Source organism: Sturnira hondurensis, unplaced genomic scaffold, assembly GCF_014824575.4.
Source record: "Sturnira hondurensis isolate 20B ecotype Veracruz unplaced genomic scaffold, ASM1482457v3 Scaffold0000256, whole genome shotgun sequence".
In the NCBI taxonomy this organism is placed as follows: Eukaryota; Metazoa; Chordata; class Mammalia; order Chiroptera; family Phyllostomidae; genus Sturnira; species Sturnira hondurensis.
The window spans coordinates 4,000,686-4,028,503 of NW_028072887.1; the positions used below are offsets into that span (position 1 = coordinate 4,000,686).

The 27,818-nt window shown below is 39.1% G+C and overlaps 1 protein-coding gene across 1 annotated transcript in view; it reads left to right on the plus strand.

The window, feature by feature from the left end:
- Nucleotides 1-27,818, plus strand: part of THSD7B (thrombospondin type 1 domain containing 7B) — a 618,064-nt gene that overhangs the window by 39,544 nt on the left and 550,702 nt on the right. Inside the window, exons 3-4 of the mRNA XM_037030021.1 lie at nt 1,966-2,214; nt 16,005-16,174. Coding sequence (XP_036885916.1) covers nt 1,966-2,214; nt 16,005-16,174 — 419 coding nt within the window. The remainder of the gene's footprint in view (nt 1-1,965; nt 2,215-16,004; nt 16,175-27,818) is intronic.

Here is a 27,818-nt window from a genome sequence, read left to right on the forward strand (position 1 = left end):
CTACCTCCTGTTGCTTAGTTCTTTTTCTGTGGTTTTGATTTGTTCTCTCATTTGGGCCATATTTCCTTGTCTCAGTACTCCTGTTACATAATAAGGGGTGAAGTCTTAGGTATTTTTCAGGGCAGGGCAACCCACATTGCTTGTTGTGGTGCTGTGTGTGGGGGAGGAGTTGGAGAAGCAACAATGCCACTTGCTTGGCTTTCTGCTGGCTTTCAGTCACTTCCTCTGCTACCCACAAATGAATCTGGACTTGATTCCCAGGTGGGTGGGCTTGTGTACCTTCTAGAATTCCGTGGGTCTCTCCATTGAACTCTCCTATGAGGCTGGGAGTTTCTCCTGCCAGCACGACACTCATAGGTTTTTACAGCCAGAGGTTTTGAGGCTTTCTTTTCCCATGCTGGAGCCTTAGGTTGCATGGTCTGTCTCACTCCGCAGTTGTTTCTCCTGGCTTATCCACTTGCAAATGTGAGCCCACCTGGTCTGCCAGCCACTTCCTTGCCACATGTCTTCTCCTCTGCTGTGGCCCATCACTATCCCTCCTATCAGTCTGGATGAAGGTTTCTTCTTTAACTCCTTGATTGTTGGTCTTCCATACTGTTTGATTTTCTGGCAGTTCTGGTTGTTTTTGTTTGTTTGTTTGTTTTTCAAATCATTGTTGTTCCTTTTTTGGTTGTGGGGGATAACAAAGCATTTCTACATATGCATCCATCTTGTCAAGAAGTTTCATAAGAAGCCTTTCTAAACATACTTTTGAAGAATCTATATATATACCTAATATCAATTCACTTTCCTCTTTGTACTTTATGCTTCCTAATTTGAAAAATGTGTGACAGTTGTCAAATTGGCTTTTATTTTCTCCTAGTGGTATGGCTGCAAATGTTTAAGCACCATTCCTTGGGGGTCAGGGACTTGATTTGTAGCATTTACTAATATCTGTAGTATAAATACTCCCTCCATGACAATCTTAATTGACTTCACATGAGTTCATCTGGCTTCCAGAATTTCTGAAAATTTAACAGTTAGTTGTTGTGAAACAGTATTTCTAGCTCTAACATACTGGTTCCTATCCCTACAAAGTGTTAATCATGTCTTTGAATATGCTGGGTTTTATTTTTAACTTAATCTTCTTTCTGTGCCTGAGAAACTCTTATTAATCTTTAAAAATGCAGTTCAGATGTCCTTTCTTAAAAGATCTGGCCTCCACCCCTGCCTTTCCAGGTGGTCAGTCCATCATTGTGTCATCAGTATTTGTCCCCATCATTCATTATAAATGCTTATATATTGAGTTCATTACATTATCACATTGTTTTATTTTTATTTCTTTATATATCCACCAATTAGATTGCTAATATCTGATAACACTCAAATTTTACAGATGAGGAAATTGTTGCTCTGAGCCTAAAAGTATAGGGAAATATAATAGTCCATTAAAAATTTTTAATAGTGTAGTATTTAAAAGAATGGATAGATGCATATTCCAAAGCTTACATTTACCTTTGTTTGACCTTAGACCAATGATTTAGCCTTCCTGAGTCAATGTTTTTTCATCTATAAATGGCCATAATAGTATGTGAACTCATGAGATTGTGGAAAGAGTCTGTGAACTGCAAGATTGTGTGACACCTGGGAACCAGTCAATAAATTGTATTGTAGGTGAAAACACTCCAGCAGAACCACCATTATAAGTAAAAGGTGTAGTCACCTTACATATGTGTCTGGCTAGAGTTAAATAAGTTCACCATTAAAAAAAATAAGTTCACCATTTCAAATTAAATAGATCATGCATTTTTAAAATGCACATTCTTCAATATTTTATCATGATGTATGTAAGATTTTTTAAATTCACAAATTTGAACACTTCATTTTTGAACTAGACTTCATTTTTTAAAAAATTATAGGCACTTTGTAGTGTTGCTTGCACTGGTTTAATCTGTGGCCATCTGGTTTCTGTTTGTGTTCCTTTAGCCTTTGCATGAAAGACTCCTTCCCTTTGACTGTCCAGTCCTGCATCATGTCGAAAGACTGTGAGACTGCTGAGTGGTCCTCCTGGAGTCCCTGCTCCAAGACATGTCGTTCAGGGAGTCTCTCACCAGGATTTAGGAGCCGGACTCGGAATGTGAAACACATTGCTGTTGGAGGTGGAAAGGAGTGTCCTGAACTTCTCGAGAAACAGGCTTGCGTTGTCGAAGGAGGACTTTTGCAGCCATGTCCCAGGTACTGTGCATTCTGCAGTGTGAGTATTCAGTTTTCCATATAGCCTCATTTTATGTGGCATGAGGGTGTTAACAATCACAACAGTAGTTGTGACTCATGCTTGTTGAGTCTGTACTCAGTGCACAGTTCCATATTGGGCAGTGTGGCACAACACGTTAAGAGCATGGGTTTTGGTATTGATTCTCTTGGCTCTAATCCTATTTCTGTGACTTTCTAATTATGTGAATTTTGGCAAGTGATTAAATTCTAGTACCTAGTTTACTAGAAACTAGTATCTAGAAACTAGCATCTAGTTTCTCAGGCACATCTACTAATCACCTGGCACATAATAAATACTCAATAACTATTAGCTATCATTATCTGACATGTTGTACCCAATACTTCTAACAAATTAAGAGGCTATTCATAGTACTTTCATTTTGTGAGTGAGGACATTACTGCTGAGAGAGTTAAATAATCCTTGCAGTTACATGACTGATGAGTGAGAAGACTCCTTTTGTTATTTAGTTCAGTCTACAGATCTGCCTGCCACCCTGTGCCATTTCTGTTCCCCAGCCTCCCAGGATCCAGAGAATGTTGGACAAAAGGTTTCTTTAGATTAGTAGCTATATTTTAATATCTTGATATTCATTATATGTTTTCTGGCTAGTAGCCCTTGGGCAAGGCCTCCAGCATATTTTCCTTTCCACTGTTGGCTCGTAATGTGCTGGTTTGTTAATGACAACAGTCATGGAGAGCTGTTGTTCAGAAGTCTATCTGGGGTGGATCTATAGTAACTCCTGCTGGACAGCTGCCATGAACCATATTTGTTAAATCTGCAGCTATTTTAGATAGACCTTTCCCTATAGTTTTTAATAGTTTCTAGGATTTGAGAATAATTTTCCAAGCTAAAAATAAGATGAGGCAAAAATACCTTCTTGTAGAAATAAAACATCTGAGGATATGGGAAAAGTGCTGGGTTATAAGCTCAATAGGTGCTCTTAAACGTGCTGTGTGTTTTGGTTGCTGGGGGTAGAGGAGTAAGTTTCTCTTGTTGGGTTCTTAGGTGTTTACTTCCTCTCTCTCACCATTAATATCAGTGTAGGTTTAGCATATTCTTTACATACGGATTGCTCCTTTTTTTTTTTTTTACTAAGATGACCCCATAGATTCTTGTTATTTCTTACCCTAAAAGCAGAAATGGTAGATGCAGCTCATGATCCTTGAGAGATTAAGATATTGCCTTACAGAATTTTCCTTCTTTGTGTTGAGTATTTGTCCAGTCTTTCAAAACACTAGTTTGTCAGCAAAGCATAGAATTGTAATCAGCATAAAACTCCGGATTGCTGATGCTCTTGAACTGGGATAGACCTAGATTAAAATTGAACCACCATCACTTACTAGCTGTGTGTCCTCGGACGAGCTATATAATTTCTCTTCAGTAAAACGTATCTAATTATGCTGCCTGTACTGAAGGTTGAAAGCTCCACACTGGCTATGTAAAATGTCCATCCTGGTGCTCAGCACAAGGAGGCGCTACAAGAATAGTGACCTTTATTGTTGCTATTTGCTGGTGTGCTTACTTCCTTCAGAAAAGATCTCCTCTTTCCTTATAAGGCATACTGTAGTAATTCTGTAGGATAGAAGCTTATTTTTTTCTAAGTAATTTGGAAATTTTTTCCCTATGGAGGCATAATTCAGAAAGGTTCTCAATGGTAAACTTCCAGGAATAGAATCTGGGTTTAATGTTGACCTTGATATCTGTGCTGGTTTTCTTCATTCCTTTCGCAGAATGGCCAGTGACGTCTTCCAGATATTTTGAACAGTTTGTTGATTTATAGATATCTCTCCATGTTTGTCTCCTTTTTGTTAATAACTGTTGCAGTTCTCTTGGAAGTGAGAGTGGTGCCTTCCCGATATACTGAGAAAGTTGAATAGCATCTGTATTTGTTAAGTAATGACTACTTTTGTTGAGGACCTACAGATGGCCAATAACTTTATCAGAGATTTTACAGAGATTATTTAGAATAACATAGAGTTGATCATCCAGAGTAGAAGTTTTAAGAGTGAAAGATACATAAGTTGATATTGTTCAAATTCAAATTGAAGCTCATTTGGCTCCAAAGTCAGGTTTTTCCCACTCCACCGCAGTAACTGCCATGACAATTGCAGTGAAGGCTCACCAAGATGTGGGACATATAAACATACATATGTATTCATATGTATCATTTCCCACCAGACTGGAAATGATGATGTTTTAAGATGTACTCAAGATGAACCTCTGTATTGACCTGGTGATTTTATTGTACCTTAATATCTGATGATTTTACTTACCTTAATATCTGAAAATAGAGGCTGAAACATTTATTGTTGATGAACCTGGCCCTCTAGTTCTGTTATTTGATGATGTTACTGAGCTAAACATTTTAAAACGCCTTTTCAAATAGTACATTTGCAGGGAATAGGAGCCTTGGAAAATTCACTGTATACCAATCAGTATTTCCGAGTGAGAATGATGTGTTAATTAATGATTGCACTTGGTGGTAAGAAGGGGAATGCATAAATAACCACAATGAAATTAATATTGGCTGACATTCTTATTTGTCTGCAATCTGAGCTGTGGCCTCTACTGCAGGAAAGCATAAAAGCTGTCTACTAACTTTTGTTTCTAGTTTGACATTTGTGATTAAAATTCATTGTAAACAAGAGAAATGGAAACAAAAATCTGTTAGGGAACAAAAATGCCTGTGGGGGAAACTTTGCGCTCCAGTTCCCCCATCGCCACGGATGAAAATAAAACTACCAAGACGTGATCTGCTTGGGGAGGAGAGGTGGTCAGTCTCTCAAAGGAAAAGGACCAAGTACCCCTTCCTCAATGGCTTTTATTAGGTTTGGAACACACAGGAATACAGGTAAAGCTCATCAATCAATGTCAGGTGGCAGGGATCAAACAATAGATAACATTTCGAAGAAATCTGAGGGCTTAATCTGAGTCAGTGTCTGTCAGGTAAGGGGGTTGTAAAAACTTTGGGAGACACACTCATTTCCTGCTTGGACCCTTATCATATGAATGAAAGCACCCTTAGCAAAGCAGGCTTCACAGGACTTTATGAATTCTTTCTTATGCCCAATCACTGCAGAACCCGCTCCAGTCTGGCAGAGGACTGCACCACTCTCCCCATCATAGTTTTTTAGGCTTAAGTGGATTAGAGCCAGGGAGCACTTCTCCCAGAGGACATGGGGACTCAGGCTATGTCAGAATAGCTGGGGGGTGAGGGTCCATCACTCTATCTTTGTTGCAGCTCCCCAGGTCCTTCCTTGAGGGCCTCCTGAGTGATCCTGTCTGGCTTAGGTTGCCCCCCCTCAAGGGGTATTACTCATTATTGACTAACTGACCAAGCAATGGGGAGAGATGGATGAAGCAGAAGCAGCGCTCCTGCCAGGGAGATAAGCTTTGTCTCCTTAGTGGCTCACAGTCTGAAGGTCGCTCACTCAGCCTTATCAATGGGGGGTGGTTACGGCTCCTGAAACCAGGCAGGGCAGATCCCAACAAATGCCCATTTTTCCTTTCCCAGAATTCATGTGCATCAAGTGGTTTTATTCACCACATTTCTCCCCAGCAGGAAAAATGCACATTTCTGTGACTTTTCATAGTGTTTTTAAAACTCTGTTGGGATGTAGTTGGGCTTTTACCCTTCCACCATCTTTGCCATGAGGCATGTTTATCAGTTCAGTGAATATGGAATATGTAGTGTGTTCTCGCTGGGTGCCAAGCACTGTGGTGTTTGGAACACCCCTGAGAACAAAATAAAGTTCCCTTTTCTTCACAGGACTTAAATTTTAGTGAAGATACACCAAGTCAGTATAATAAATTAAACAAACTATAGATATATTTTTGTATGAGCTGTGGAAAAAGTTAAACATTAGAGCAAATTATTGGTCGAGGCTTGTGGGATGCTTTGAGAGGGGTCAGCTTAGGGCACAGCATTAAACAGGGTCACTAGAGAAGCCTCATTTGAATAGGCAGCCTTTGGGGGCAGATAGCTTGCAGGAAATGAGGAAATTTGCTATTATGGCAAGTAGGGGAAGGATATTCTTCCAAGAAGAGGGTAGTGCTGTAAAGGGTTCCAGTACCAGTATAAGAATATTGCTCAAAAAAAAAAAATCTTCCTTTGCACAGTTTTAGTGGTACTATGGGCTCCTCAGACCTGCATTTTAGCTCAAAACACTATGAATACCAGTCCCTAAGGCATCATTTCATACAAGGAATTGTGACCAAGAGGAACCCATTCCAGAAGCACTCCCTGAGAATGGAACAGTTTGGAAGTTGCCTTGGGGCAAGTAATTTAACTTGAAAGAAGACAGTCTAGTCTATGCTACGCTAATTTGGGGAGTTGTAGCACTACCAGGAGTTACTTTGTGTATAGCCTTAAGCTTGTTTCAAGAGTTTGTTGTTTTTGACCAAGTACGATAGCAAAGAGACCCTTCCTCCACCATTACATAATCTACTTGTAATTTTATGGCCCCCCTCCAAAATAACATTAAGCACTTATATTGTATACTATGGGGTGGGGATAGAAATGAAAGAGCAGTAAATTTACATGTAATTTGCCATCTTTTGTCTTGGTGTGTTTATCTCTTATTAACCTTTAAGACTTGGGCATTGTTTTTCTTGGCCTGAAAACTTTGCATGAAAAGGTACCTTGGCACTTGGGTCCTTTCCTATGTTCTGCTCAATACCTAAGTGTTAGATCCCGATGCACCTAAGAAGAGGGTGAAACACATTCTAAGACCATAAACGATATGGTGGCCCTGTTTACTAGCATAAGGAAAACAGAGGACACAGGAGCTAGCATGTTGTAAATGCTAATGTCAGAGAGCTTAGCCATGACCAGAGGCTGGCAGCCATCTGACTCCAGATTTTCTGTGCTTAAGCCCATTCTAATTGAAGATACAGTAACACACATGAATATTGCCAAGCATCAGCTGCAGACATCTTTCTTGAATGTGGAAGCTCAGAAGACCTACCAGAACTTTCTACCACCTCACCAGGAGGCAGCAGCTTTCATGCAAAACTGGATTTTCTACCTTGTACAAGGCCATGTAGAGTGTGAAACAGAATATAAGACAGCACTAGTGAGAGGTGGCAGTGACCAATGTGAAGTAAAACTCTTAACAGATCTCAAGGTAGAAGCTGCATGGCTGATGATATATAGACACTGTGCCCTAGACTGTGTGGTGTTACTACATAGAAAAGCCAGTTTGTAAGACATTGTTTCAATAGTTGCGTCTGGAACTGAGTAGATAAACTCTTATAATCCACCCCTCCTTGACACTGGTATATATGAATTTACCCTTATTATGAGTAATCTGGAGATTCTTCACAAAAGTGAATCTGTGCAGACTCATGCCAAGAGACAGTCAACGGCAGCCCACCTAATTCCCTTGTGACACAACCCTATGTGACCAGCCTACTTCTCCTTCAGATCTCTCTAGGGGCCTGAAACCAATTTTAGATGTTCTGGATAAAAATCATTTTTCCTTGAGAAAAAGCATGCCGGGAGTTAGTTAATGCATCTGTTTAGATGAGTATCGAAGCCAGGGAGAGAGCCAAGGAAAAGGATGGCAGGGAAAAGCTGGCTAGATCCTTGGCTTCCTTTGCCCATTGGAAGAGTTAGTACTAAGGTTGACATGTCATGAAGAGATATTTGTTCATCACCTGCTTCAGCCTGAAACTGCAGTTTGGGAAACTGAACACATTACGCTTGTGTTCACTTACTTTATTGATCTTAACAATATGGTAAAATATACTCTTTAAAAATGAGACCATATTGAGTATGGTAACCATGTCCTCTAAGAGTTTTTAATAGTGGTGTTTACACATGTTATCTCATATATATAGTTATGACTTTTTGTTTATTTTTATATTTTTTCTACTTTGGAATAGATAGCACCCATGAAAATATTGTACCTGGCTCATAGCTAATGTTCAGTAAACAATGTGTGGATGAATGAATAATGAATGCTCAAATGAGGGCCAGTTCTAGAATAATATTATGCACAAGTTACTTTATTCCATGCCTATACTTATTATTTAATGTTTGCATGGAGGGTTTAAAGTCATTTCTTATAAGGAACCGGTGAAGTTGGCATCACCAAGGAGATCAAATAAGGGCACTTACTCAGGGAAGTGGTGGACACACCAAACTTGAGGTGGTGTGGTCCCCAATGACTTCCTTGCTTCTGCTAACTATATGTCTGGTTTGCCAGCCAAGAAAAATTGCTGTTGTCATTAGTTATCAGAGTAGCTCCCCACAAAGTGAGGAATTAATTCAGGTCTGAATTTGGAAACGTTTGCCCTGAAGAGCAAATTGGCATGTGCAACACCTACCACGTCTTCTACATCTTCTTCCATTTACCACTGCACCTAACACACTGAACAGAATAGGGACTCAGGAAATAGCTGTGAAATGAATTCTTTAGGAATTTTTTATTAACTAAACAGCTTTTCTACAGCACTTCCGGAATTAAGAGGTCATGAACTGGGACCTTTAGGAGAACCTATTTTAGAAAAGAAACAAAGTAACTATAGTTTGTTTCAAAGTTTGTGTAGATTGTTTCAACAGAAGGAAACTGATGCCTTTTTACTGAGTCCATCTTTTACTGACGCATAGTCTCCTGAGTCCCCACTGTGCCACTTTAAGTCCTCCTGGATGGAAGATTTGTTCCTCTGTTAGTGTAAGAAAGTTAACATACTGCTAAGTGCTGTGCATAGCGCTAGAACTCTATTAATAATGCATATGTGGAGTTTGGCTAGCAAAACCATCTGCTGAACAGCAAAGAGCTTTGCACTGCAGAGTGGCTTTCCATAATCAATAGTCCCACTCTATTCAATAAAAAATTACTAGAGCATAAAGTGTATAAAGCTTGATTGGTTCCCTTTATTTTGGTTGTCTGTTCAGCAAAAAAAAAAAAAAAGAAGAAGAAAAAAAAGAAAATGACAAGTTAATTCTTTCTAAATGCATTTACAACTTTAAAAGGACAACAGACATTATCATAAATTAGTCATGCTGCAGTAACTAATTTTTATCATACACACATTTAATTTGAATTCTTTGCACCAGCATTTCAAATCCAAGTATGTTTGCAAATCTATATGTGCTTAGTCAAAACATGACCATTAACTAATGCAATTATTCTTTCAATCTGTCATCATTAAGTCATTTAAGATTCTACTCCATGTCACTTTGCTTGAAGTCTAAGCCTTTACGAGACAAAGAAAATCACACTTTTTAAGCAACTCTAAGCCTTATGGAAGTAACAAAGTGTGCATTCTAACGGGCAGAGTTGCTATAAAACTCGAATGGTTCTGCTGTCCGATGGCTGTTAAAATTACTTTATGTCACATTAGTAGGATAGAGGTCTTTTAAAAATAGTCACTAAATGTGCCTACTTTTCTAATTTTGACTTTGCTAATTTAGAACGTCACTTCTCATTGCTTCACAGCAACTAGTAAATTCCTTACTTATTCTCTTCTCCCCACTTCTGGGATAGTTTGATTATAGGATTCCTTGGCTTACACCCTCAGGAAGGCAAGCTGGGTACCCTGAAGGAGTAAGCTTTTCTAATCCAGAAATTGTCTCTTATCTCTTGAGAGTAATATGTACTTCCACCATTCCACCATTTGAAAATTCCTTTTTTGATGTAATCTTGGGTTCTTTTTTCAAGTTATATATTACTCCTTAGAAAGGTAACATTTAATATTAACTGTTAAAGTATGATGTAAATACATTTATTAACCATTTCCTAAGAGTAGACAAAAATTATGGGGAATGTATAGTGAAATTGGGTGATTAGGTTTAGGCACAAAAAATATTCAGAAAGCATATTCTAGGAGGAAAATGAAGAAAAACTGAATTTCAGAGTTCTAATATGTGGTTGCTCTGGTGTTCTGGTTTTTGTCTCCATTCCTGGGGTGTCTCACCTAAGAATTTAGTGCAAAGAAATTGTGCTACTAATACTGAGAGCGAAGACAGTTTTCTTTTTTTCTCTCTCATCCACCCCTAGTTCATTTGAAGGTTATCTGCACCATCACAGTCTATCCAGAACTTACTCACTTCCCACCCATTGTTTAGGGCTACCTCAGTTGAAAGCCACTATCAACTTTTCTGAACCTTCAAAGGCCTCCAAACTTGTCCCCGTCCTTCACCTCTCCAGAGTCTAGTCACTCAGTATCCAGACTGGTCCTTTAAAACTGAAATTGCATCATCATGTTACTGTTCTCCTCAAGACTTCCTAATGGTTTCCTAGTGTATTTGGAGTAATGCAGTTCTTACTCTGCCTACAAGATGCTCCATAGCCTGACTCTCGACTATCCCTCATTTTCTCTGATCCTCCCCCTTCTCTATCTTGACTTGTCTGTCCCAAACACACTCATTTCAGTACTTTACAAGAAAATGCCAAGCACTGTCTCTTCCTGGGATTTTGAACAAGCTCTTCTCTCTGCCTAGAAGACTCCTTGCTCACTTATTCTTATACTCACTCCATCATTTTATACAGGATTGTGAGAACTTCCTTGGTCATGGCACTGAAATAGCTTTCTTCATCTCTCTTCCTCGCATTGTCTGATGCTATGCTATGTACGGACACATTTCTCTCTGTCTGCCCTTGCAGAAGGAAACTTCTCCAAGGTCAGGGACCTTGTTTTGCTCACTGATATGCATTTCTGTTTTCTGAAATTGTGTCTGGCGCATACTTAGCACTCAAGAATTACTTAGTGAAAGAAGAGATGAATTAACACATGCTTGAGTTGAGAGATTCAATTACTATTTGAGCAGGCTTATTTCTTTTCTCGTGAATCCTGACTTTTACCAATTTCTTGCCTTCAGTCTATCATACATATATTTATAATAATAAAAATGTCCTTGTATGAATTATTTTACCTGTACATTCAGTATTTGAGTTATCAGCATTTCCCTTTTCAGAGATTTGGGGTTCCAAAGTGGCTGACTGTATGCTCTCTCACTAACAGTGAGGACTCTGGATAATGGATAATGGCAGATTTACCTGAGATTCAGAAGCACCAGGGAGAAATGTGGGGAACTTGATTGCAGAGCCTTAAAAAGGCATTTTTCTTCAAAAAGTTGTTGTCTATAACTTTAGTAGTAATTCCAACTTTTATAATTATAGATTCCTTTATTTGTTCCTTTATATTTTGTTTCTGCTATTAACTTAAAAATATTTCCTGAATGCACTAAAATTTGACCCTATGTGACCACAGTGCTCTTCATTGTGATTGGCTATAATGTATTCTCAAATTGTATTGTGTTTGAACTGAAAGGAAAATTATTTGACATTGCAAAATGTTGGTCACCTGTCACTGACAATATCTGTTTCACCAATAGAGGATTTGCTTTGTTTTTTGCTTTTTTAATTTTTTTGCTTCATTCTAGAACACTCTTCCTCATACCAAGACCAACATTTGCTTGTCCTCATAATTAGACTGATAGCTGATTTTTTCCTATATCCTCTGATAAAGTCTCACTGGTTTGCCATTCACTATTTAAATCTACCAGATTGTCATTTCATTAAGTAGATGTGCTTTAGAATCAGATAAACCTGATTTTAAATCCTGTCCTTCCACTTATTTACGTAATCTTAGAAGAATTACTTATCCTTTATGCCAATTCTCCAATTTGTAAAAGGGGAAGTGCAATTTTCCCATAGGGTTTTTGAGGTTTATATGAAAGAATGCACCTAAATTTGTGAGTGTACTTACTGTCTGATACAGGAAAAGCATGCAGAAAATATTGCTTGTTATTACTTAGGAGGCATGTTATGATACCCTAGTAGCCCAAATACATTAATGGCTTGTCTATCTTGCTCACATGAACCCTTTGACAAAAACAGATGGGTCCTTCGCAGTCACATTGGTAAGTGGCTGTGAGGAATGTCTGATTTCTTTTGTTCCGTGGCCATCTACTCTACCTGAGGCATTTTTGCAATGGATTTCAAGGTGTTGCTCACACCCAGCAGGTAGGACTCTGACTTTGAGAATCCACACATTTTTCTCCTAAGCAGAAGAACAAATGGGAGGTGAGTTGAAAGACATCTGAGCTGGGAGAGAGAGGGTGTAACAGACTAGGTCTGTAACAGGGACTTAGCCTTGAGAGAGAGTGTCCCAGGCAGTCAGGAAGCCAAGTTGCTTGAAGGCTGGAGGACTATCACCAAAAGAACTGCTAAAGCAGAAGCCAGTGACATTTAGCTGAGTGAGCTCCTTTGATTTCTTATTCTGTCAGATCCTAGAGACACTTTCCCAGGTTGGTGGAGTTCAGGATGATCAGTTTTCATGGTTGCTGGGTGATTTGTGACTAAACATAGATAGTGCTTTTGAAAAAATAAAGATAAAAGGATGAGAAAAGACTATGGAAAATGCTCATTTTAAAAAGGAATATAGAAGTCCTTTACTGGTGTGCTTCTTTCTATGTCACTTGCTGGGTTGGTATTTTCTCTGAGGTGGCAAACTATTCTGAGCGATAGTGATAATTGTCTTCTGTTTCTTTAGAGAATTTGTTGTTTGCAAGTGAATGGGATTTCTGTGTCTTTGCTTAATGAGCTACCGACAGGGTTTTTGTTACCTTATATGAAACCAGAGTCATTAAACTTTCCTTTTCATTTTTCCCTGTAATGACTTCCAAAATTTTTCCATTGCTAACTTATAGGGTCATGGTAAATTAATTGAAAAAGCAATTTCTACAGAATGGGCCATTCCTTTCAAACAAGCAAACAAGTAGCTAGGAATTCCTCTAATTCTAAACTTTGTTTCTCTTATGCTCTTTGCTAACTTTGGTTGCTGGAAGTTAGACAATGGCATTCCTGAATCCCTAATATTAGGACTTTTGATAAAATCAATGAAATCCTCATAAACAATATGTGAATTGTGTGTGTATAAGTCTGTGGGTTTTCTGTGGCAGCAAGGGTGCAAAAGCCACATGTAGGATGACATACGAAGACATTCATACTCATTGAGTATTTATCACATGCCAGGTTCAAAATTTGTATTAATACCCCATTTTATGGGTGAGAAAACAGAACTGGGCCAAAGTCACGTAGCTAGTAAGTGTCAAGGCCCAGGTCAGTTTCACTCTAAAGCATGCTTGTTGCCTGCGCAGCCCTACCCTCTTTTTACATGTCTTATTTTCCTTGGAGCCTTGAAATCAGCTGCTGTATCTCACTTCCTCCTCAACAGCCAGAGCCCCACTTTTGTAGGAAGCCTTTGTAGGAAGGGGGTTGAAAAGAAGACTTAGTAACCATTTGCTCCAACACAGCCCTACCTTATTGTATCCTGACCTGGAATGCAGTCACCAGTACCCTGAGATGCTGAGACAAGAGGAACTAGCCTTGTGCTTCAGTGATTTAGAGAATATGAGCAAGGAGACCATTCTGAGTGAGATGAAAGGGCTTAGGAGCTTCACCTCTGGAGAAGGAGGGCGTCTGTGAAGAATGAAACTTCTCTCAGTCCCTCATGCCCAGGAATTAGAAACATATTATTGTCCATATTCACCAGCATAAGCATGACCTGGATTCTGTAGTCCAATCTTTTGCCAAGCCCACTTGTTTCCAACCTTGAAAAACCATACGAGTGAAGGTGAAATAGTGAGCAGAGGGAGAACAACTGTGTTACAACACGCCCCAGAGGACTATCCAATTTTTTTGCTACAGTGGGCTTTTCTTGCTACAAGACAAATGATTTTCAGCTTTCAAGCCTTTTAGAATGACGACATTTGTTATGAGGGGTTTGATCACTATTAGGTTTCTTAGAGATTTGTCTTCTGACTTTGACATGTTACTTGATTTCAATTTTACTCTAGTTTCTATAAGGCCATAGTCTTGGTGACACATGGTTATTTTTTATTTATTGCTCTTTGTTTTCTTTTAAACAATCACAGAGCTGAGAATTTTTACTTAAAATCTGAAATGGAACAGCAGATATGAAAATGTTCTTAGGTTATGTTTATTGTTTCAGAAGTTAATGACTCTGTTGGTGTTTATGTGAATGCCATGGAATTATGTTAATACTGTAGGCTCGAGGAAAGCTGTAGTAATGGGTCCTACTGCTCACCACACATAGGCAAGAAATGCAGAGAGAGAGTCCGGTGGAAAGGCAAAAGGATTTTTTAAAAATTTAAAATGTGCACAGCAGGCCTTTTGACAGGGTCCCCCCTTGCTGGAGGAGTGCATGGGCAGCTGGTGGTTGGCTGCTGCAGTGGCTCCCCACTGCTTTGTGCACGGGGGAGGTGCATGCGGGAGGGGCAGGTGGTTTGCCACCTTGCTGCACCATCTCCTGGGACCAGCCAGCCCAAGCCTCCTTTCTCTACTCTTCTTACCAGCCTGTCAGGCGCAGTACTCCTGGTCAGGGCCGGAGTGCTGGGGGAGGGGCTTGGGCGCTGGGGCCTACGTCTCACCTCCATGCTTGGACTGTGTGCTACAGGCCTCCACTAGCATTGGCCACAGGCAGATGGCAGCCACCACACTTTCAATATGGAGAAGGTATGTGTGGCTTGCCGGCCAGCCCTGGACCTGTGGGTCGAGCCTACCCCCTGAATTCTTACCAGAGCCTGCTGTGCTCCTGGCCAGGCAGGTCCTGGAACACTAGGCCAGGGGCCCGGGAGTACTTCCAGCAAGGGCTGCTGCTGGTCCAGGAACCTCAGTCCCCAGCTGCAAGTCCTCCAGTCAGGGTATAGGGGAGCAAAAATGTGCATTTTCTATGCGTTCTGCCTTTTAAAACTTCTCTCATACTCCCCCGTACAGTGGAAGTAGATGGGAGGGCATGTCCCTCCAGCCCAAGTGCCTCTCCAGGCACCAGCCTAAGTGCCTCTTTTGGCTGCATCCTGTGTGCGACTTCCTGGTTGCCAGGGCGATGCATGCAGGTGCCATCTTCGGTGCTTCTCCACCCCACCCCCCTTTTCCAAGGAAGGGAGTCTACCTGTTACAGTGACCCACAAAAGGAAATTCTGTCTGAAATAATTCTTCATGTATGAGTGTAGTGCTGTTGTGGTAGCTTTGATTTTTGCCAGCAGTGTACAAACTCCATTGTGTTTTCAGTCCTCGTTGGTATGTGTGTTCGCGTCTGTTGGTATGTATCTTAACCACTTATAAGCCAGGAGGACATATTGCTAAGTCAATTTAAATAACAGTCTGCATATGTCTGCATATGTCTTTTACACATGTCTGCATATGTAAAAAAAGTAGCCATCAATGATATACAGAGTACTTTATTAACTCATTTTTAATATGTATACCTTTCTCCCCATGGGATCAAACATAAAAATATTTTCCTTTACCAAGGTAGTTAAAATGTTACAGGTCATTTCAATTAATTTAAATTAATATACCCCCAACTTCACACATTCAGACCGTATCCTACAAATTTAAAAAGGTCAGATTTTACACAAAGTTATGTAGAATTTTTTGAAATGAATCCCTGTTACAAGTTCAGTTCCTATGAATTAGGCTCATTTGGTTTCTAACTCCTTTAAATTCTTTCTCTCTTGCAGGTTCAAAGCTAAGAAATATCTACTGTTTATCCATATTTCCCTCCTTAACTACTCTTATACTACTAGGCTGCTGTGATTTTTTCTAGGAAGAAAAAGGGATTTAGTATTCAAGGCTAGTAGACTTCTTTATCCATAGGCAAAGATTTGTTCTTAGAGAGATTATTATGTGCACTTGGTGTCATGGCTTAAGTTTCCTTTGGAAATTTCTATTTTTCTTACTTCTTCTTCTTCTTTTAAATAAACCAAACCAAACAGGTATTCCTGGAGGACTTCTGAATGGAAAGAATGCCAAGTCTCTCTCCTCCTTGAGCAGCAGGATCCCCACTGGCATGTGACGGGACCCGTCTGTGGAGGTGGCATCCAGACCCGGGAGGTGTATTGTGCCCAGAGCACACCAGCATCCACCACACAGAGGGCCAAGGAAGGTAGGCAGCCAGTTGTGCAGACAGATGGCACTACTAATTGGATAGGAAATCAACTCCAACCCCATGTCCTCATATTCTTCTGGATATAATGGACCTTCAGCATTCACGAATTTAATATTTGTTTTGTTGACTATTTGACAATCCTTTTGAAATTCTGCTACTTCCTATAATTTGAAATAGTTAAAAAAAGTAGTAATAATGCAAACATTAACCTCAAAGGATCATTGTGAAAACGGAATGAGGAAATATACCTAAGATATATAGCACAAATGAATACTACACTCTCAGAGGCTGGAGTGATTCAACCAGCAATGAATGAAAAGTAGTGTTGTTTTTCCCAATAGTGCTTTTTATACGTGTGAATTAGGGAATTTGGAAATTTCTAAAAATGCATCACTTTTAAATATCAAGGTCAATGTCAATTTATTGCATAATTGATTATTTCAGTCTTATGAAAAGAAGGAGGAGGAGGAGAAACCATTTCCTCCGTGGTAGGCTTTCTCCTGGGCAGGTGCAACCTCAGCACTAGTCCATTTGTTTCGGAGGTTGGGACAGTGATAACATACAGAAGCTGAAAACTGGCCCAGATTTATTTCAGTCAATTGATTGAAAATGAAGAGTAGACAGTGATGCTTCTAGTCTAGAAGAAGGTGTGACCTGTTCCAGCCACACTGGAGAACACAGCAGTTCCTTCTGCAGAAGTGATCGAGGTGGGAATGTTTCCTTGGGTGTACACAAAAATTTTCTCTTGTGGAATTTAGTTAGGGAGGTAAGGTGTGAGCTTACTGGCTATGTAAATGTATCTGTTTTATCCTGTGAAGGTTTTCAATCAATGACCTTTTTTTGACATGGCCTTTCATTGTTCCAGGGGCATCCATCGCCACAGCCTTGGATGATGCGCCTTGTAACTNTTGTTTCGGAGGTTGGGACAGTGATAACATACAGAAGCTGAAAACTGGCCCAGATTTATTTCAGTCAATTGATTGAAAATGAAGAGTAGACAGTGATGCTTCTAGTCTAGAAGAAGGTGTGACCTGTTCCAGCCACACTGGAGAACACAGCAGTTCCTTCTGCAGAAGTGATCGAGGTGGGAATGTTTCCTTGGGTGTACACATTAATTTTCTCTTGTGGAATTTAGTTAGGGAGGTAAGGTGTGAGCTTACTGGCTATGTAAATGTATCTGTTTTATCCTGTGAAGGTTTTCAATCAATGACCTTTTTTTGACATGGCCTTTCATTGTTCCAGGGGCATCCATCGCCACAGCCTTGGATGATGTGCCTTGTAACTCACAGAGCAATAACTTTTACAGACTCCTTAAGCATTTGCTTCAACAATTGAAGTTACTGCCATGTTTATAGAGCTAGAGCTATTTAAAAATGACAGTTAAATTTTAATGTCACTTTGGAAACATCACAGTTTATATACATTCTGTTCCAGAACAAAACATGGCTATGCTTTCTCCTCTGACTTTGGAAGAACACAATTTAGGTAAAAAGCTTTAGCTTATTTTTTCAGACCTTGGTGATTTTTCTATTCCACCTTCTCCTTCTTCCCTTTTACTATTGTCTACAGTTCTAGGATATTCAGGGGTCAATACATCAATGAGAATTCATGACCTATCTATTTTCAGCTTCAACTTTTAGTCTTGACATTTTCATCGTCCCAAAGTTTCTTCAGTAAAAATAGATTTACTTATGGGTCACCTATTTCTAAAGTTTCTGCAACCTTAATCTTTCCAGCTTTCTTAATGGAAACACATCGGGCAGGAAGATTGTAATTAGGAAGAAGATGAAAAACTGGTGTTTCAGAGTTGGGATCGCAGGCCGGCGAGGAGGTTACATTGTGGAGTGGGGTTAAATACCGAGTTAGCAGCCCTTTAAACCCTGTTGCAATCTGCTTCAAGCATGGAAAGGACAGAGGAAAAGTTTTATGCCAAGTTATACTGCCAGAATAGTATGTGGGTTCACATGAAAATAAAAAGTGCTTAGAAAGCCTTGCGCCTAGTAGCCTAGTTCTTGGTGGGGGTGGGGGAGTCTTAGATGTGGGTGGGTGGGGGTGTCTTAGATGTGGGGACAAGATGGAAGTACATCAGTGTATATACCAAGACCATTTACTCTTATACAAAGTTGAATACAGTGAATCAAACTATTTTGCATTGGAAAATACAGCACAGCCATAATTGCACTAAAAGTGTGGTATAGCCTGCAATTTACCTTTGTAGATATTAATAAAGGCTTTTAAAAATTTTGTTCTTATATGGAAGTGAACCAGAAAGATAGTTCAGCCATTACTTTCCTTTCTTACAAATATTTTCTTTCCTACTATTATCATTTATAGATATACCTTGACAAATAACAGCAACAAGAGAACTTCTTCTGGCTCAAGTTAAATGCAAGAGAATAATTGAATTGTCATTGTTAGGGACGAATAAGTGTGTTTGCTCAATTAAAGTGACAGAATGTAAATATTTCTAACCTCTCCTGCTAATGCAGGAAGAAGGCCAAAACTGATGACAATTTTTCATTTCAATTTTTGTGAACATCTTTTTTATTATTAAATTAGATTTTGGAGGGAGAAAGAATTTTAACAGCATCAATTTTGGAAACTCTATCAGTCACAGTTGTCTTTCCCACAACGTTGATTTCTCCTTAGACTCTAGGATGGTGTCTGTTCATTCTCTGGAGTGGAGTTGCTTGACTTTTTTTCCCTACAAAATCTCACCATGCACTGAGTTAGTTGCACCACTGCTTTCTAAGAACCTGATTGTAGAGAAATCCACAATCCTGAAGAGTTGGAGAGAAGAAAAGATTTATTTCTATGTATCCATATGCAGTAGAATGCAATAGAATGCAATAGAATTTCCAGATGCCAGAACAGGGTTGGGTGAAGAATGCTAATTCTCTCCCTGGGGCCTCCAAGGCTCTTGCCTGGGCTGGATGTTACAGCTTAATTTTGTTTTGTGGTGATGCCGTCATTCTGATGTCCCCATCTCCATTTGACCACAATTCATGGTGTTTGTAGGAAGAGTATAATAACAGTTATGGCATATTTACCTGGTTCTGTTGTTCAGTGTTCATATGATGTTTTAGCTGCAGTCAAAAACAGCGCTGTAACAATCAATATGAGAAATACTACCAGTAATAGTAACCAAGCCAATAGAATCGTGGATAAATATATAAAGGAGTATTTATGATTTTGTTTACAACTTATTGTTGTAGAGAAAATTGTGTTTCTCTCTTATAATTCAGAAGCACCAGCAAGAGTGATGTTTAGAAGCAAAGTTCAATCCAAGCAAATCTAGAAGCTTGGATTTGGTGAGACCATTTTCTTTTCTGCCCTTTTCTCAAATGAAATTAAAGCTACTAAGTGTGCATTCAAGGGTGATTTCTCAGAAGATAAACATTGAAACAAGAAACACACTTTTAAAATCTAATAAATAAACACTGGGACAAATCATTCTATTTATAACAATATTGCTTAGAGATTGGGATATCAATAAATATAGAGTGAAATAGCATTAAGATAGAGTGTGTTTATTAGGTGAAGCAAAATAAAACCCAAACCCTACAAAAACTAAATAAAAATTGGGAGAAGGTATTGGTGTGGTTTTAATTAAGCAGACCACTACCTGCTTGCTTTTTTGTTTTCATATTTCAGATTCATTATTTGATGTCAAATGGACAAAGGTATTTTAAAAATGGACTATGCTTTAGCTTGGAATTGCTGAATACCTTAGTTCACCCCTGCACGGCAGTACTATGCAGTAGTTCTTGGAAGCCCTAAGGTTTTCTCATGCTGGGCCCAGAGTTGGTATTAAGGAAGTGCATGACCAGATAAGGGTATGTCCCGGAATGTTGAGCAGTACAGGGAGACCTCATATATTTTCAGTCTAACTAGTGTGTGAAGACTTGATGTGTTTGGGGTCTAGATTTTATTCTGACCTCTGTGGAACTTTGATAAGCCACATAAATGTTTCAGTCTTCTAGTTTATTAAATTGGTTTTAAATGTATTAGTGAGGTAAGTAAAAGGTGTATGGCTATCAAACATTCATTTTTAAAATATAGTTTATGTACTATGTTTTAGACTATGTACTAGACACTGTTATTAGCAAGTTACCCCTCATTAATTTATAGTCTCTTAATTAGAGTGACAGTTGAACTAACAATTAGGCTATTGTGTCTATACACAATACATTATATGTGTGTACAGATGCACACATAAAAATTATCACATTAATAATCTGTTAGATATATTTACATTTTATATATAATACATATCCATGTAATACATGTATATTTTATTTATATACAGACACATTAAACATATATATATACATACATATACATACAAGGTGGGGCAAAAGTAGGTTTATGTATATCATGGTTACAACCATGTTATAATGATGTCTGAGCGAGGTCCTCATAAAAGGAGGCGATGCTTGATGAGAGTATGGAGGATGAACAGGAAAGAATGTTGTAAGTGGGGCAGGGAGGACATATGGAAAAGATTGGAGATGTTTATACTTAGGGGTAGCATGTGCACTGGTGTGAGGAGAACACGGGGAATGAGGGAGCCACACTGACACTGGAAAACCAGGCCTTTGGGCTGTTCTGGAGATAAGACTCCTTATTTATTTATTTATTTACTCACTTACTTAATTACTTATTTATTTATTTTTAATAATTTATTTTTAGAGGGAGGGGAAGGGAGGCAGAGAGGAGAGAAACACTGATATGAGAGAGGAACAAGAGCAACTATCAGCTGCCTCTTGCACCCACCTCAATTGGGGATTGAACCTGCAACCCAGGCATGTACCCTGACAAGGAATTGAACTTTCACTTTGTGGGATGACGCCTGATCAACTGAGCCAAACTGGTCAGACCAAGACTGTTTTTGAGACTATGGGGACCTCTTTTTTTTCTTTTGCTTTCACTGTAGGCTTTTAAGCAGATATCTCATATTCTTAGCTGTATCTAAAAATGTAGAAATGTCAGTATGCTAACAAAATTCTCCTGAGTGGTCATGTCATATTTACAAAGTTACCTGAGTATCCAAGAAATTTTTAGATATGAAATAGAATCATGTACATTATGAACAGACTAACAGATTTCTTATGGGGCAATTGAAGGAGACATTTCACCATCATTTGAGGGTCTAGAAATGTCCTTTACCTATCTTTAGAAATTGGTGTTAAAGTCAATAAGCTCATTTGGGTGTGAGAACAAAGTGTCAGGACAATAATGCACTTAGAACTTTCCTTAGTGTTAACCCTTACAGAGAAATGAGGAGGTTTAAAGGGGGTTATACCGGCATTTTCTCATGTTTTATGCTAACTGGGAGGTAACTGGACGAAATAATCTTTGCTAATTTACAGAAGGAAATTTGATGGTGTTTCACTTGAGACCATGAAACAGAAGGGCACTGGCCTGTAAACTTTCCATCTTGGAGATGTACTCAATATATGTGTTCATATATGTCAGATAATCTCTTCAAAATTCCAAAAGTGGGAAAGCTGAGAAAAGTGTAGAAAAAGAACTTTGACTACTTAGAGCCAATTAGGTCACTAGGAGTTTAAAATGAAGATTGGATTCTACTGGTTTCATTTTATTGCATTTGTATCTCAGTGTAGTGATTTTTTAATCAAGTGTAACAAACTCATCTCAGTACGTTATAGCAAGTGTTTATTGAGTTACTGTGCTTAGCAGAAATATTGAAGGGTTCCTACTCTAAGTATTCATTAAATTATCAGGCTCTTCTTGACATTAAAATTTTCTTAATTTATTTAGCTCAAGGTGTAATACATGATTGAAATGAAAGCAGGAAAGAACACCTCTGAGGGGAAAATATAGAGGCAGGATATTTCAGGAGAAAGTTTTGCATAGAGTAAAGGTTACCCCTGGCAGGGGGATTGCTTGTGAAGAAATGGGCCTTTTAGACAACATGTGAGTCCTGTTTAATTTTATCTGTTAAAGAGAAAGAACACATTTTTGTGCATTATATTTTATATTTATTCAAAACTAACATAACTGAATTAATGATTTAATACTGTGTGGTACTGAAACTAAAGCATATGGCATCAAGGAAGCAAGATTGTGAACAAGTAAAAAGTAGATGTGCTTGAAATTTTTCCAATGGTTTTACCAGTAATATCTGAGCTTTCCTAATCCTATTGCACTAAGTCCACACCCCTGCAACAGCACATCACTTTTTGCCTGATTTCTAGCCATTGTTGTACTTATTTTTGTCATCCATTAAGCAGTAAAGGCCTTAAGGGCCAGGCTTGTGGTCCTTCTTTTTTGTATCTTTAAGTATCAGCGCCTGGCCTACAAATGGCAAATTGCACATGCTTATGGATTTCAAAATGATAACCTTCTCAAACGAGACAGTGACAATGTTCAGACTTGTTGAGTTGTTTTGCTTTTGGGGTAACACAAAGAAAGAAATGTTTTACTGTTGACAAATGCAAAGTGATCTGCTCTCTGGATACAAGCATGCCAAGGCCCGATGGTCTAGAGGACCTGCAGTGGAATCAGATGAAATAGGAGATATGAGGATCCTAGAGGGATGGAAATGGCCATGGGAAAAGACTGGGGAGGAGTGCAGAGGAGGGAAAAAGGAGGGCCACTGGACTAAGGAGACCAGTTTGGATTAAAGTGGTGTCTTTGCCCAGTGTTCTTGGCCTATAACACTAGGTAGTTGATTTTTGAATAATTTCCAGAGTGAAATATATCCTTCTTTTGTTCTCCAGAGAAGACATAATGAAAACCACAAATGATTTAAAACTATTTACTTCTATCAGTGTTACTTTTTATTTCTTTAACAATCTTCAGAGGGTTATGAAACAGTCATACAATGACTATGGGCATGAGATAAGAGAAAATGGGGATTTGGAGAAAGAGAGATTCAACCAGTGAATTGTGGGGGAAATCAGATTGGTTTATGAAGGGAAAAACTTATGTGAGCCTAAAGAAAGGGTTTGGCTTAGATAAGTGTTCTGTGAGAGGGACATGAGTAAAGACACAGAGGTGGAGAGTCCTAGACCATGATTAGGGTGAAATCAGTCAACACGTTGGACCTGAGTGGGGGTAGACAAAGGTAAGTGCTGTGGATTTAGGGCAGAGGGAGAATTCCATGGTCTCGGGCCTGCTGATGGTCAGATCATGAGATGGTGGGACTGAATTATTCTGCTCTCCATCCCTGTCGAACAGTGAGCTGCAACAAGACCAAACATTTTCTTTCATACTCTAGGCCTTTGGAGCCAGTCTCTGCCTGACCATTGACCACTATGGTAAGATCTCCATCGTTTTCTCACACCCTGACACACTAATCCTTGAGTCAGACCTAGTACCTTGATAAGTGATACCCTACTTAGAAACCGTTCCTTCTGGGAACCCAGGTGACAACATAGGATCTCTTTGGCTCAGCCATCGAAGCACATTATCTCACTGCATTGTAATTTCTTGTTTGTTTGCCCATTAACTGGGCTACTGGGCACCCCCTAAGAGCTCAGGGACCACATCTCTGTTGTTCACCATCGGTTTCCCAGCAATTAGCATGATATCTAGCACATAAAAGGTGCTTGTATTAAAGTCAAGGCTTTGCCCTTGTCAATTTCTTGTACCACCTTTTTTCTTTCTCCTGTTTGATTCTCTGCAAGCATGCACCTACCAGTCCACTTTCAGGCTTGGATAAAACAATGTTTTATGGTGCATGGGATCTAGCTTCTTGAGTAGCAGCTGAGAGGTTGGATGTTGCAGCCTTGAAAACAGAACCTGGAAGGCAGGAGACTCAGCTTCTTGAGGACTAAAATTTCACCAATGGGAAATATGATTTAGGAGAGAGCTAGGCTCTTCCTAGTGCACCTGAAAGTTATGGCAGGATATTCTTGCAGCCCTTCCAGAGAAATACATATTCCAAAGACATAAATCAGCTATGTGTCTTTATGGTTTAATGTGAAAAGTTTAGTCAGCACAATAACACAGTGCAGAGCCTCACATCCTTACTTTACTCCTGCTGTTTTCTCCCTAACACTGCTGAGTGACTTCCAAATAAAGTATTAACACATTGATTCTCATTGCAGGCTCTGCTTTCTAGGATACATCAGCTATAGTAAAACTCAATGGATATGTGTCAAAACTAAAAATGAGAGACACTGTTTTCCAGAATTTATTATAATAGTCTACATGAGACCTAGTATGAGCTTTTCCTAGTTTATTTTTCTTCTCTTTTCATTCTCAGCCTCATTTTCCCCCTTCCTCATTATTCAATTCTTTAAAAAATTTTCCCTTTGTCTTCCTTTTCCTCTTTAAAAAATCTGTCATAAATCATCAGCAAGAACGGTCAGAAACTGTGGTAGATTTCCCTGCAAGTAGCATATTCCCTGGCACAAGATAGTACGAGCTCAATAGGTGTTTCTTGAACTAATGAATGTAATCTCCCACATAGAGTCTTGCCTGTCAATTGTGGGCTTTTCTTTTCACTTTGGAAGGACTTTTCTGTTGATTTCAATTGCCCACATCCACCTGCACTTCATTAATGGACAGTTAAGTTCTCTGTTCTGGACTCGAAGATTACATTTGGAAAAGCGTGCCAAGACTGGGGCATTTACTGTGTTTAGTTGGGTATCTCACTAAACTTCATTTTGTCATCTGGATTAGATTTTTCTGGAGCACCAAGCCAAAAGGTAATGAGGTTCTTCTTGGCAGCGTAATTTCTGAAGCAAGCTTATTCCTTCCAAATCTATTTTTCCAGTCTTGTTGAATATGTAAATGCCCTGGCAAGTAAGACATAAAAGTAACATCTGTTTATTGTCCAAATCTTCTCACATGAAAGTTTTACAAGTTACTTACCAACTTGTTCTAGTATTTAACATTTTTCTCCATTCTGTAGTTTGAATTTCTTATCAATTTCTTTCTCAGAGAGAAGACTCAGTAAGACCTATATGTGCTTAAGAATGATTCAATTAGTCCTATGTCTTTTGGCCATTTTCTTGGCATTGCAGGGAGGAGAATCAATTCCCACATCAAGAGAAAACTTGGAAAATGAGCTGAATTGTGATGCTAATACTAAGGTGCTATATGTCTCCATGTAAAATGTATCATTGTAGATTATTTTATTATTTTAAGATTTGTTTTCCTAAGGCTTCAGTTGTATCTGACTCTTGATTAAACATACCCAAGTTATCCCAATTTTTCCTAGGCTTGGAGCTCAGAATTGTAAATATCTACATCTATTTGAATAATATATAGCATTTTACTTTAAAAAATGTTATTATTGATTTTAGGGAGAGAGAAGAAGAGAGAGAGAGGGGAGAGAGAGAAAGAAACATCAATTTGTTGTTCCACTTATTTATGCATTCATTGGTTAATTCTTGTATATGCCCTGACCAGGCATCAAACCCACAACCTCTACATAAGGGGATGACTCTAATCAACTGAGCTACCTAGCCAGGGCACCCATAGCATTTTAAATTCAGTGTTCCCAATATTGGACTTTATGTCATCCTGCCCAACCCCATTACAGGTTCCTCTCCAGGGTTCTACAGTTCAGGAATTTGTTCCTCTTCCAGCCCAGGACTCATGCTAGAAACCTGGGCTATGTCCTTAATGTTTTACTGTCATTTAGTTCTTGGCCCACATTTATTCTATCACCAAATTTTGTTCATTCTACTTATTCGATGTGTTTATTCTATTTACTTCCATTCGTCTTCCATTCTAGCATTATTTCCCATATCAACTCCTATCATGTGTTTCTTACTGATTTTCCTCCTCCTAGTCTTATTCGTAAATAGAGTAGGGCATGTTTCATGTGGCTCAGCACATGGGCTCTGCTTTTCCTAGTTTATTTTTCTTCTCTTTTTTATTCTCAACCTCGTTTTTCCTCTTCTTCTATATTTCCTCTTCCTGATAATGCAACATTTTTTATTTGTCCGTTTATTCAAATTCTTACTCTATAACTTACAAGCTGTGTAACTTTGGGCAAGTTAATTAATCCTTTCTCATCTGTAAAATGGAGATAATAATTCCTAGCTCATAGGAGGGCTGTAAGATTAAATAAACACACACACACACACACACACACACCAGTTAAATCAGAGCCTTATACAGAAAGCGCTTAATAATGATTTGCTATTATTACTTTTCTTCTCCAAACTCCTTCCAAAGCAACCTTACAAGAAAGCTTACCTGAAGCTTACCTGAGCTTATCATTCCCATAGGAAATGACTTCAAAGGCTTCCTCTGACTTAAAAACTTTTTTATATCACTCTCAGAGCCATGTATGATCTGGCATTTGCCTACCTCCCAGCTTCAACTTACTCCACTGTCCCTTTTATTCTATTTCAGTTGCACTGTGTGGCCTCATTTGATTTAGTTGACCTTTCTGTCCTTGAGTTTCCATCTTGTGGCCAGAGCTAGCATCACATCACCGGGGCAGCATAGAGTATGAGAATCAGGGACCCAGAGCCAGAATATCTTGACTCGGAACTGACTCACTTCCACTGTCCACCACAGAGACCAGCCGTTGTATGCCAGTCTCAGTGCAAAGGAATGAGAATAGAAGATTAGGGGTCCTTGGAAGATACAAGTCCTGCTAGGTGGCCATTTGTGAGCAATAACTGTACACTTTGGAAGGGAAGTAGTGTCCTCTGAACCCTTATATCAAATTCTATTTCTGCTGTAACAAGTTACCACAACTTTAATGACTCCAAACAGCACAAATATAATATCTCACAGTTTTGGAGGTCAGAAGTCCAAAATGTTTCTCACTGGGCTAAAATCAAGGCATTAGCAGGGCTGTGTTCCTTCTGGAGGCTCTAGGGGGAATCTTTCCTTGCATTTTCCAGCTTCAAGGAGCTGCCTACATTTCTTGGCTTGTGACTCCTAAATCTGTCTTCAAAATCAGCAACATAACTTATTCAAAGTTCTTTCTGACTATGGTTGTCATGACTCCTTTGTCCACAAAAGAACCCTTGTGAATAAGTTAGGGCTCCCTGGAGAAGACAGGTGATCTCATCCAAGTCAGTTAGTTAGCAATCTCAGTTGTACACAACCTTCACCTCCTTTTGTCATGTAACCTAACATATTCACAGATAGTGGGGGGTTAAGACTTAGACATGTTTGTGTGGTTATTAGTTTGCCTACTGAAATCCCTTCTCTTCTATCTGAGAAATAAATAAATACTTGGAGTATTAAAATCAAATAAGAGGGTAGTTCTTATGAATACCTGGATTACACACTGTGAATTGCAGGGGTGCAGAGGTTTAGTGCAGATCTGAGCTTAGTAGTTAAGAAATCAGGCTCTGAAGTGGTGATTGCCACCTTTGAGTACCAGCTCCCTCATTCCCTGACCGTGTGAGGTTGGTCAAGGCACATAGCTTCTGTGGGCCTTCAGTTTTCTCATCGGTGAAATGGAGGTAACCAGGGAACTGTCAGGATTAAAGAGACAATTTGTATTTAAAGGAGAAAAAAACAGAGCACAGTCGCTGTTACATAGTAAATACTCAATAAGCATAAGGTGATGTTTTATTTTATATTTTTAGACACTAATGGCTTTGCTTTTTGGTGCACTCCTCCATTCACTGAGGCCCTTATGCAGACTCAGCACTGTACCAAGTACCATCAGAATAGAGGAATGAATGGACCA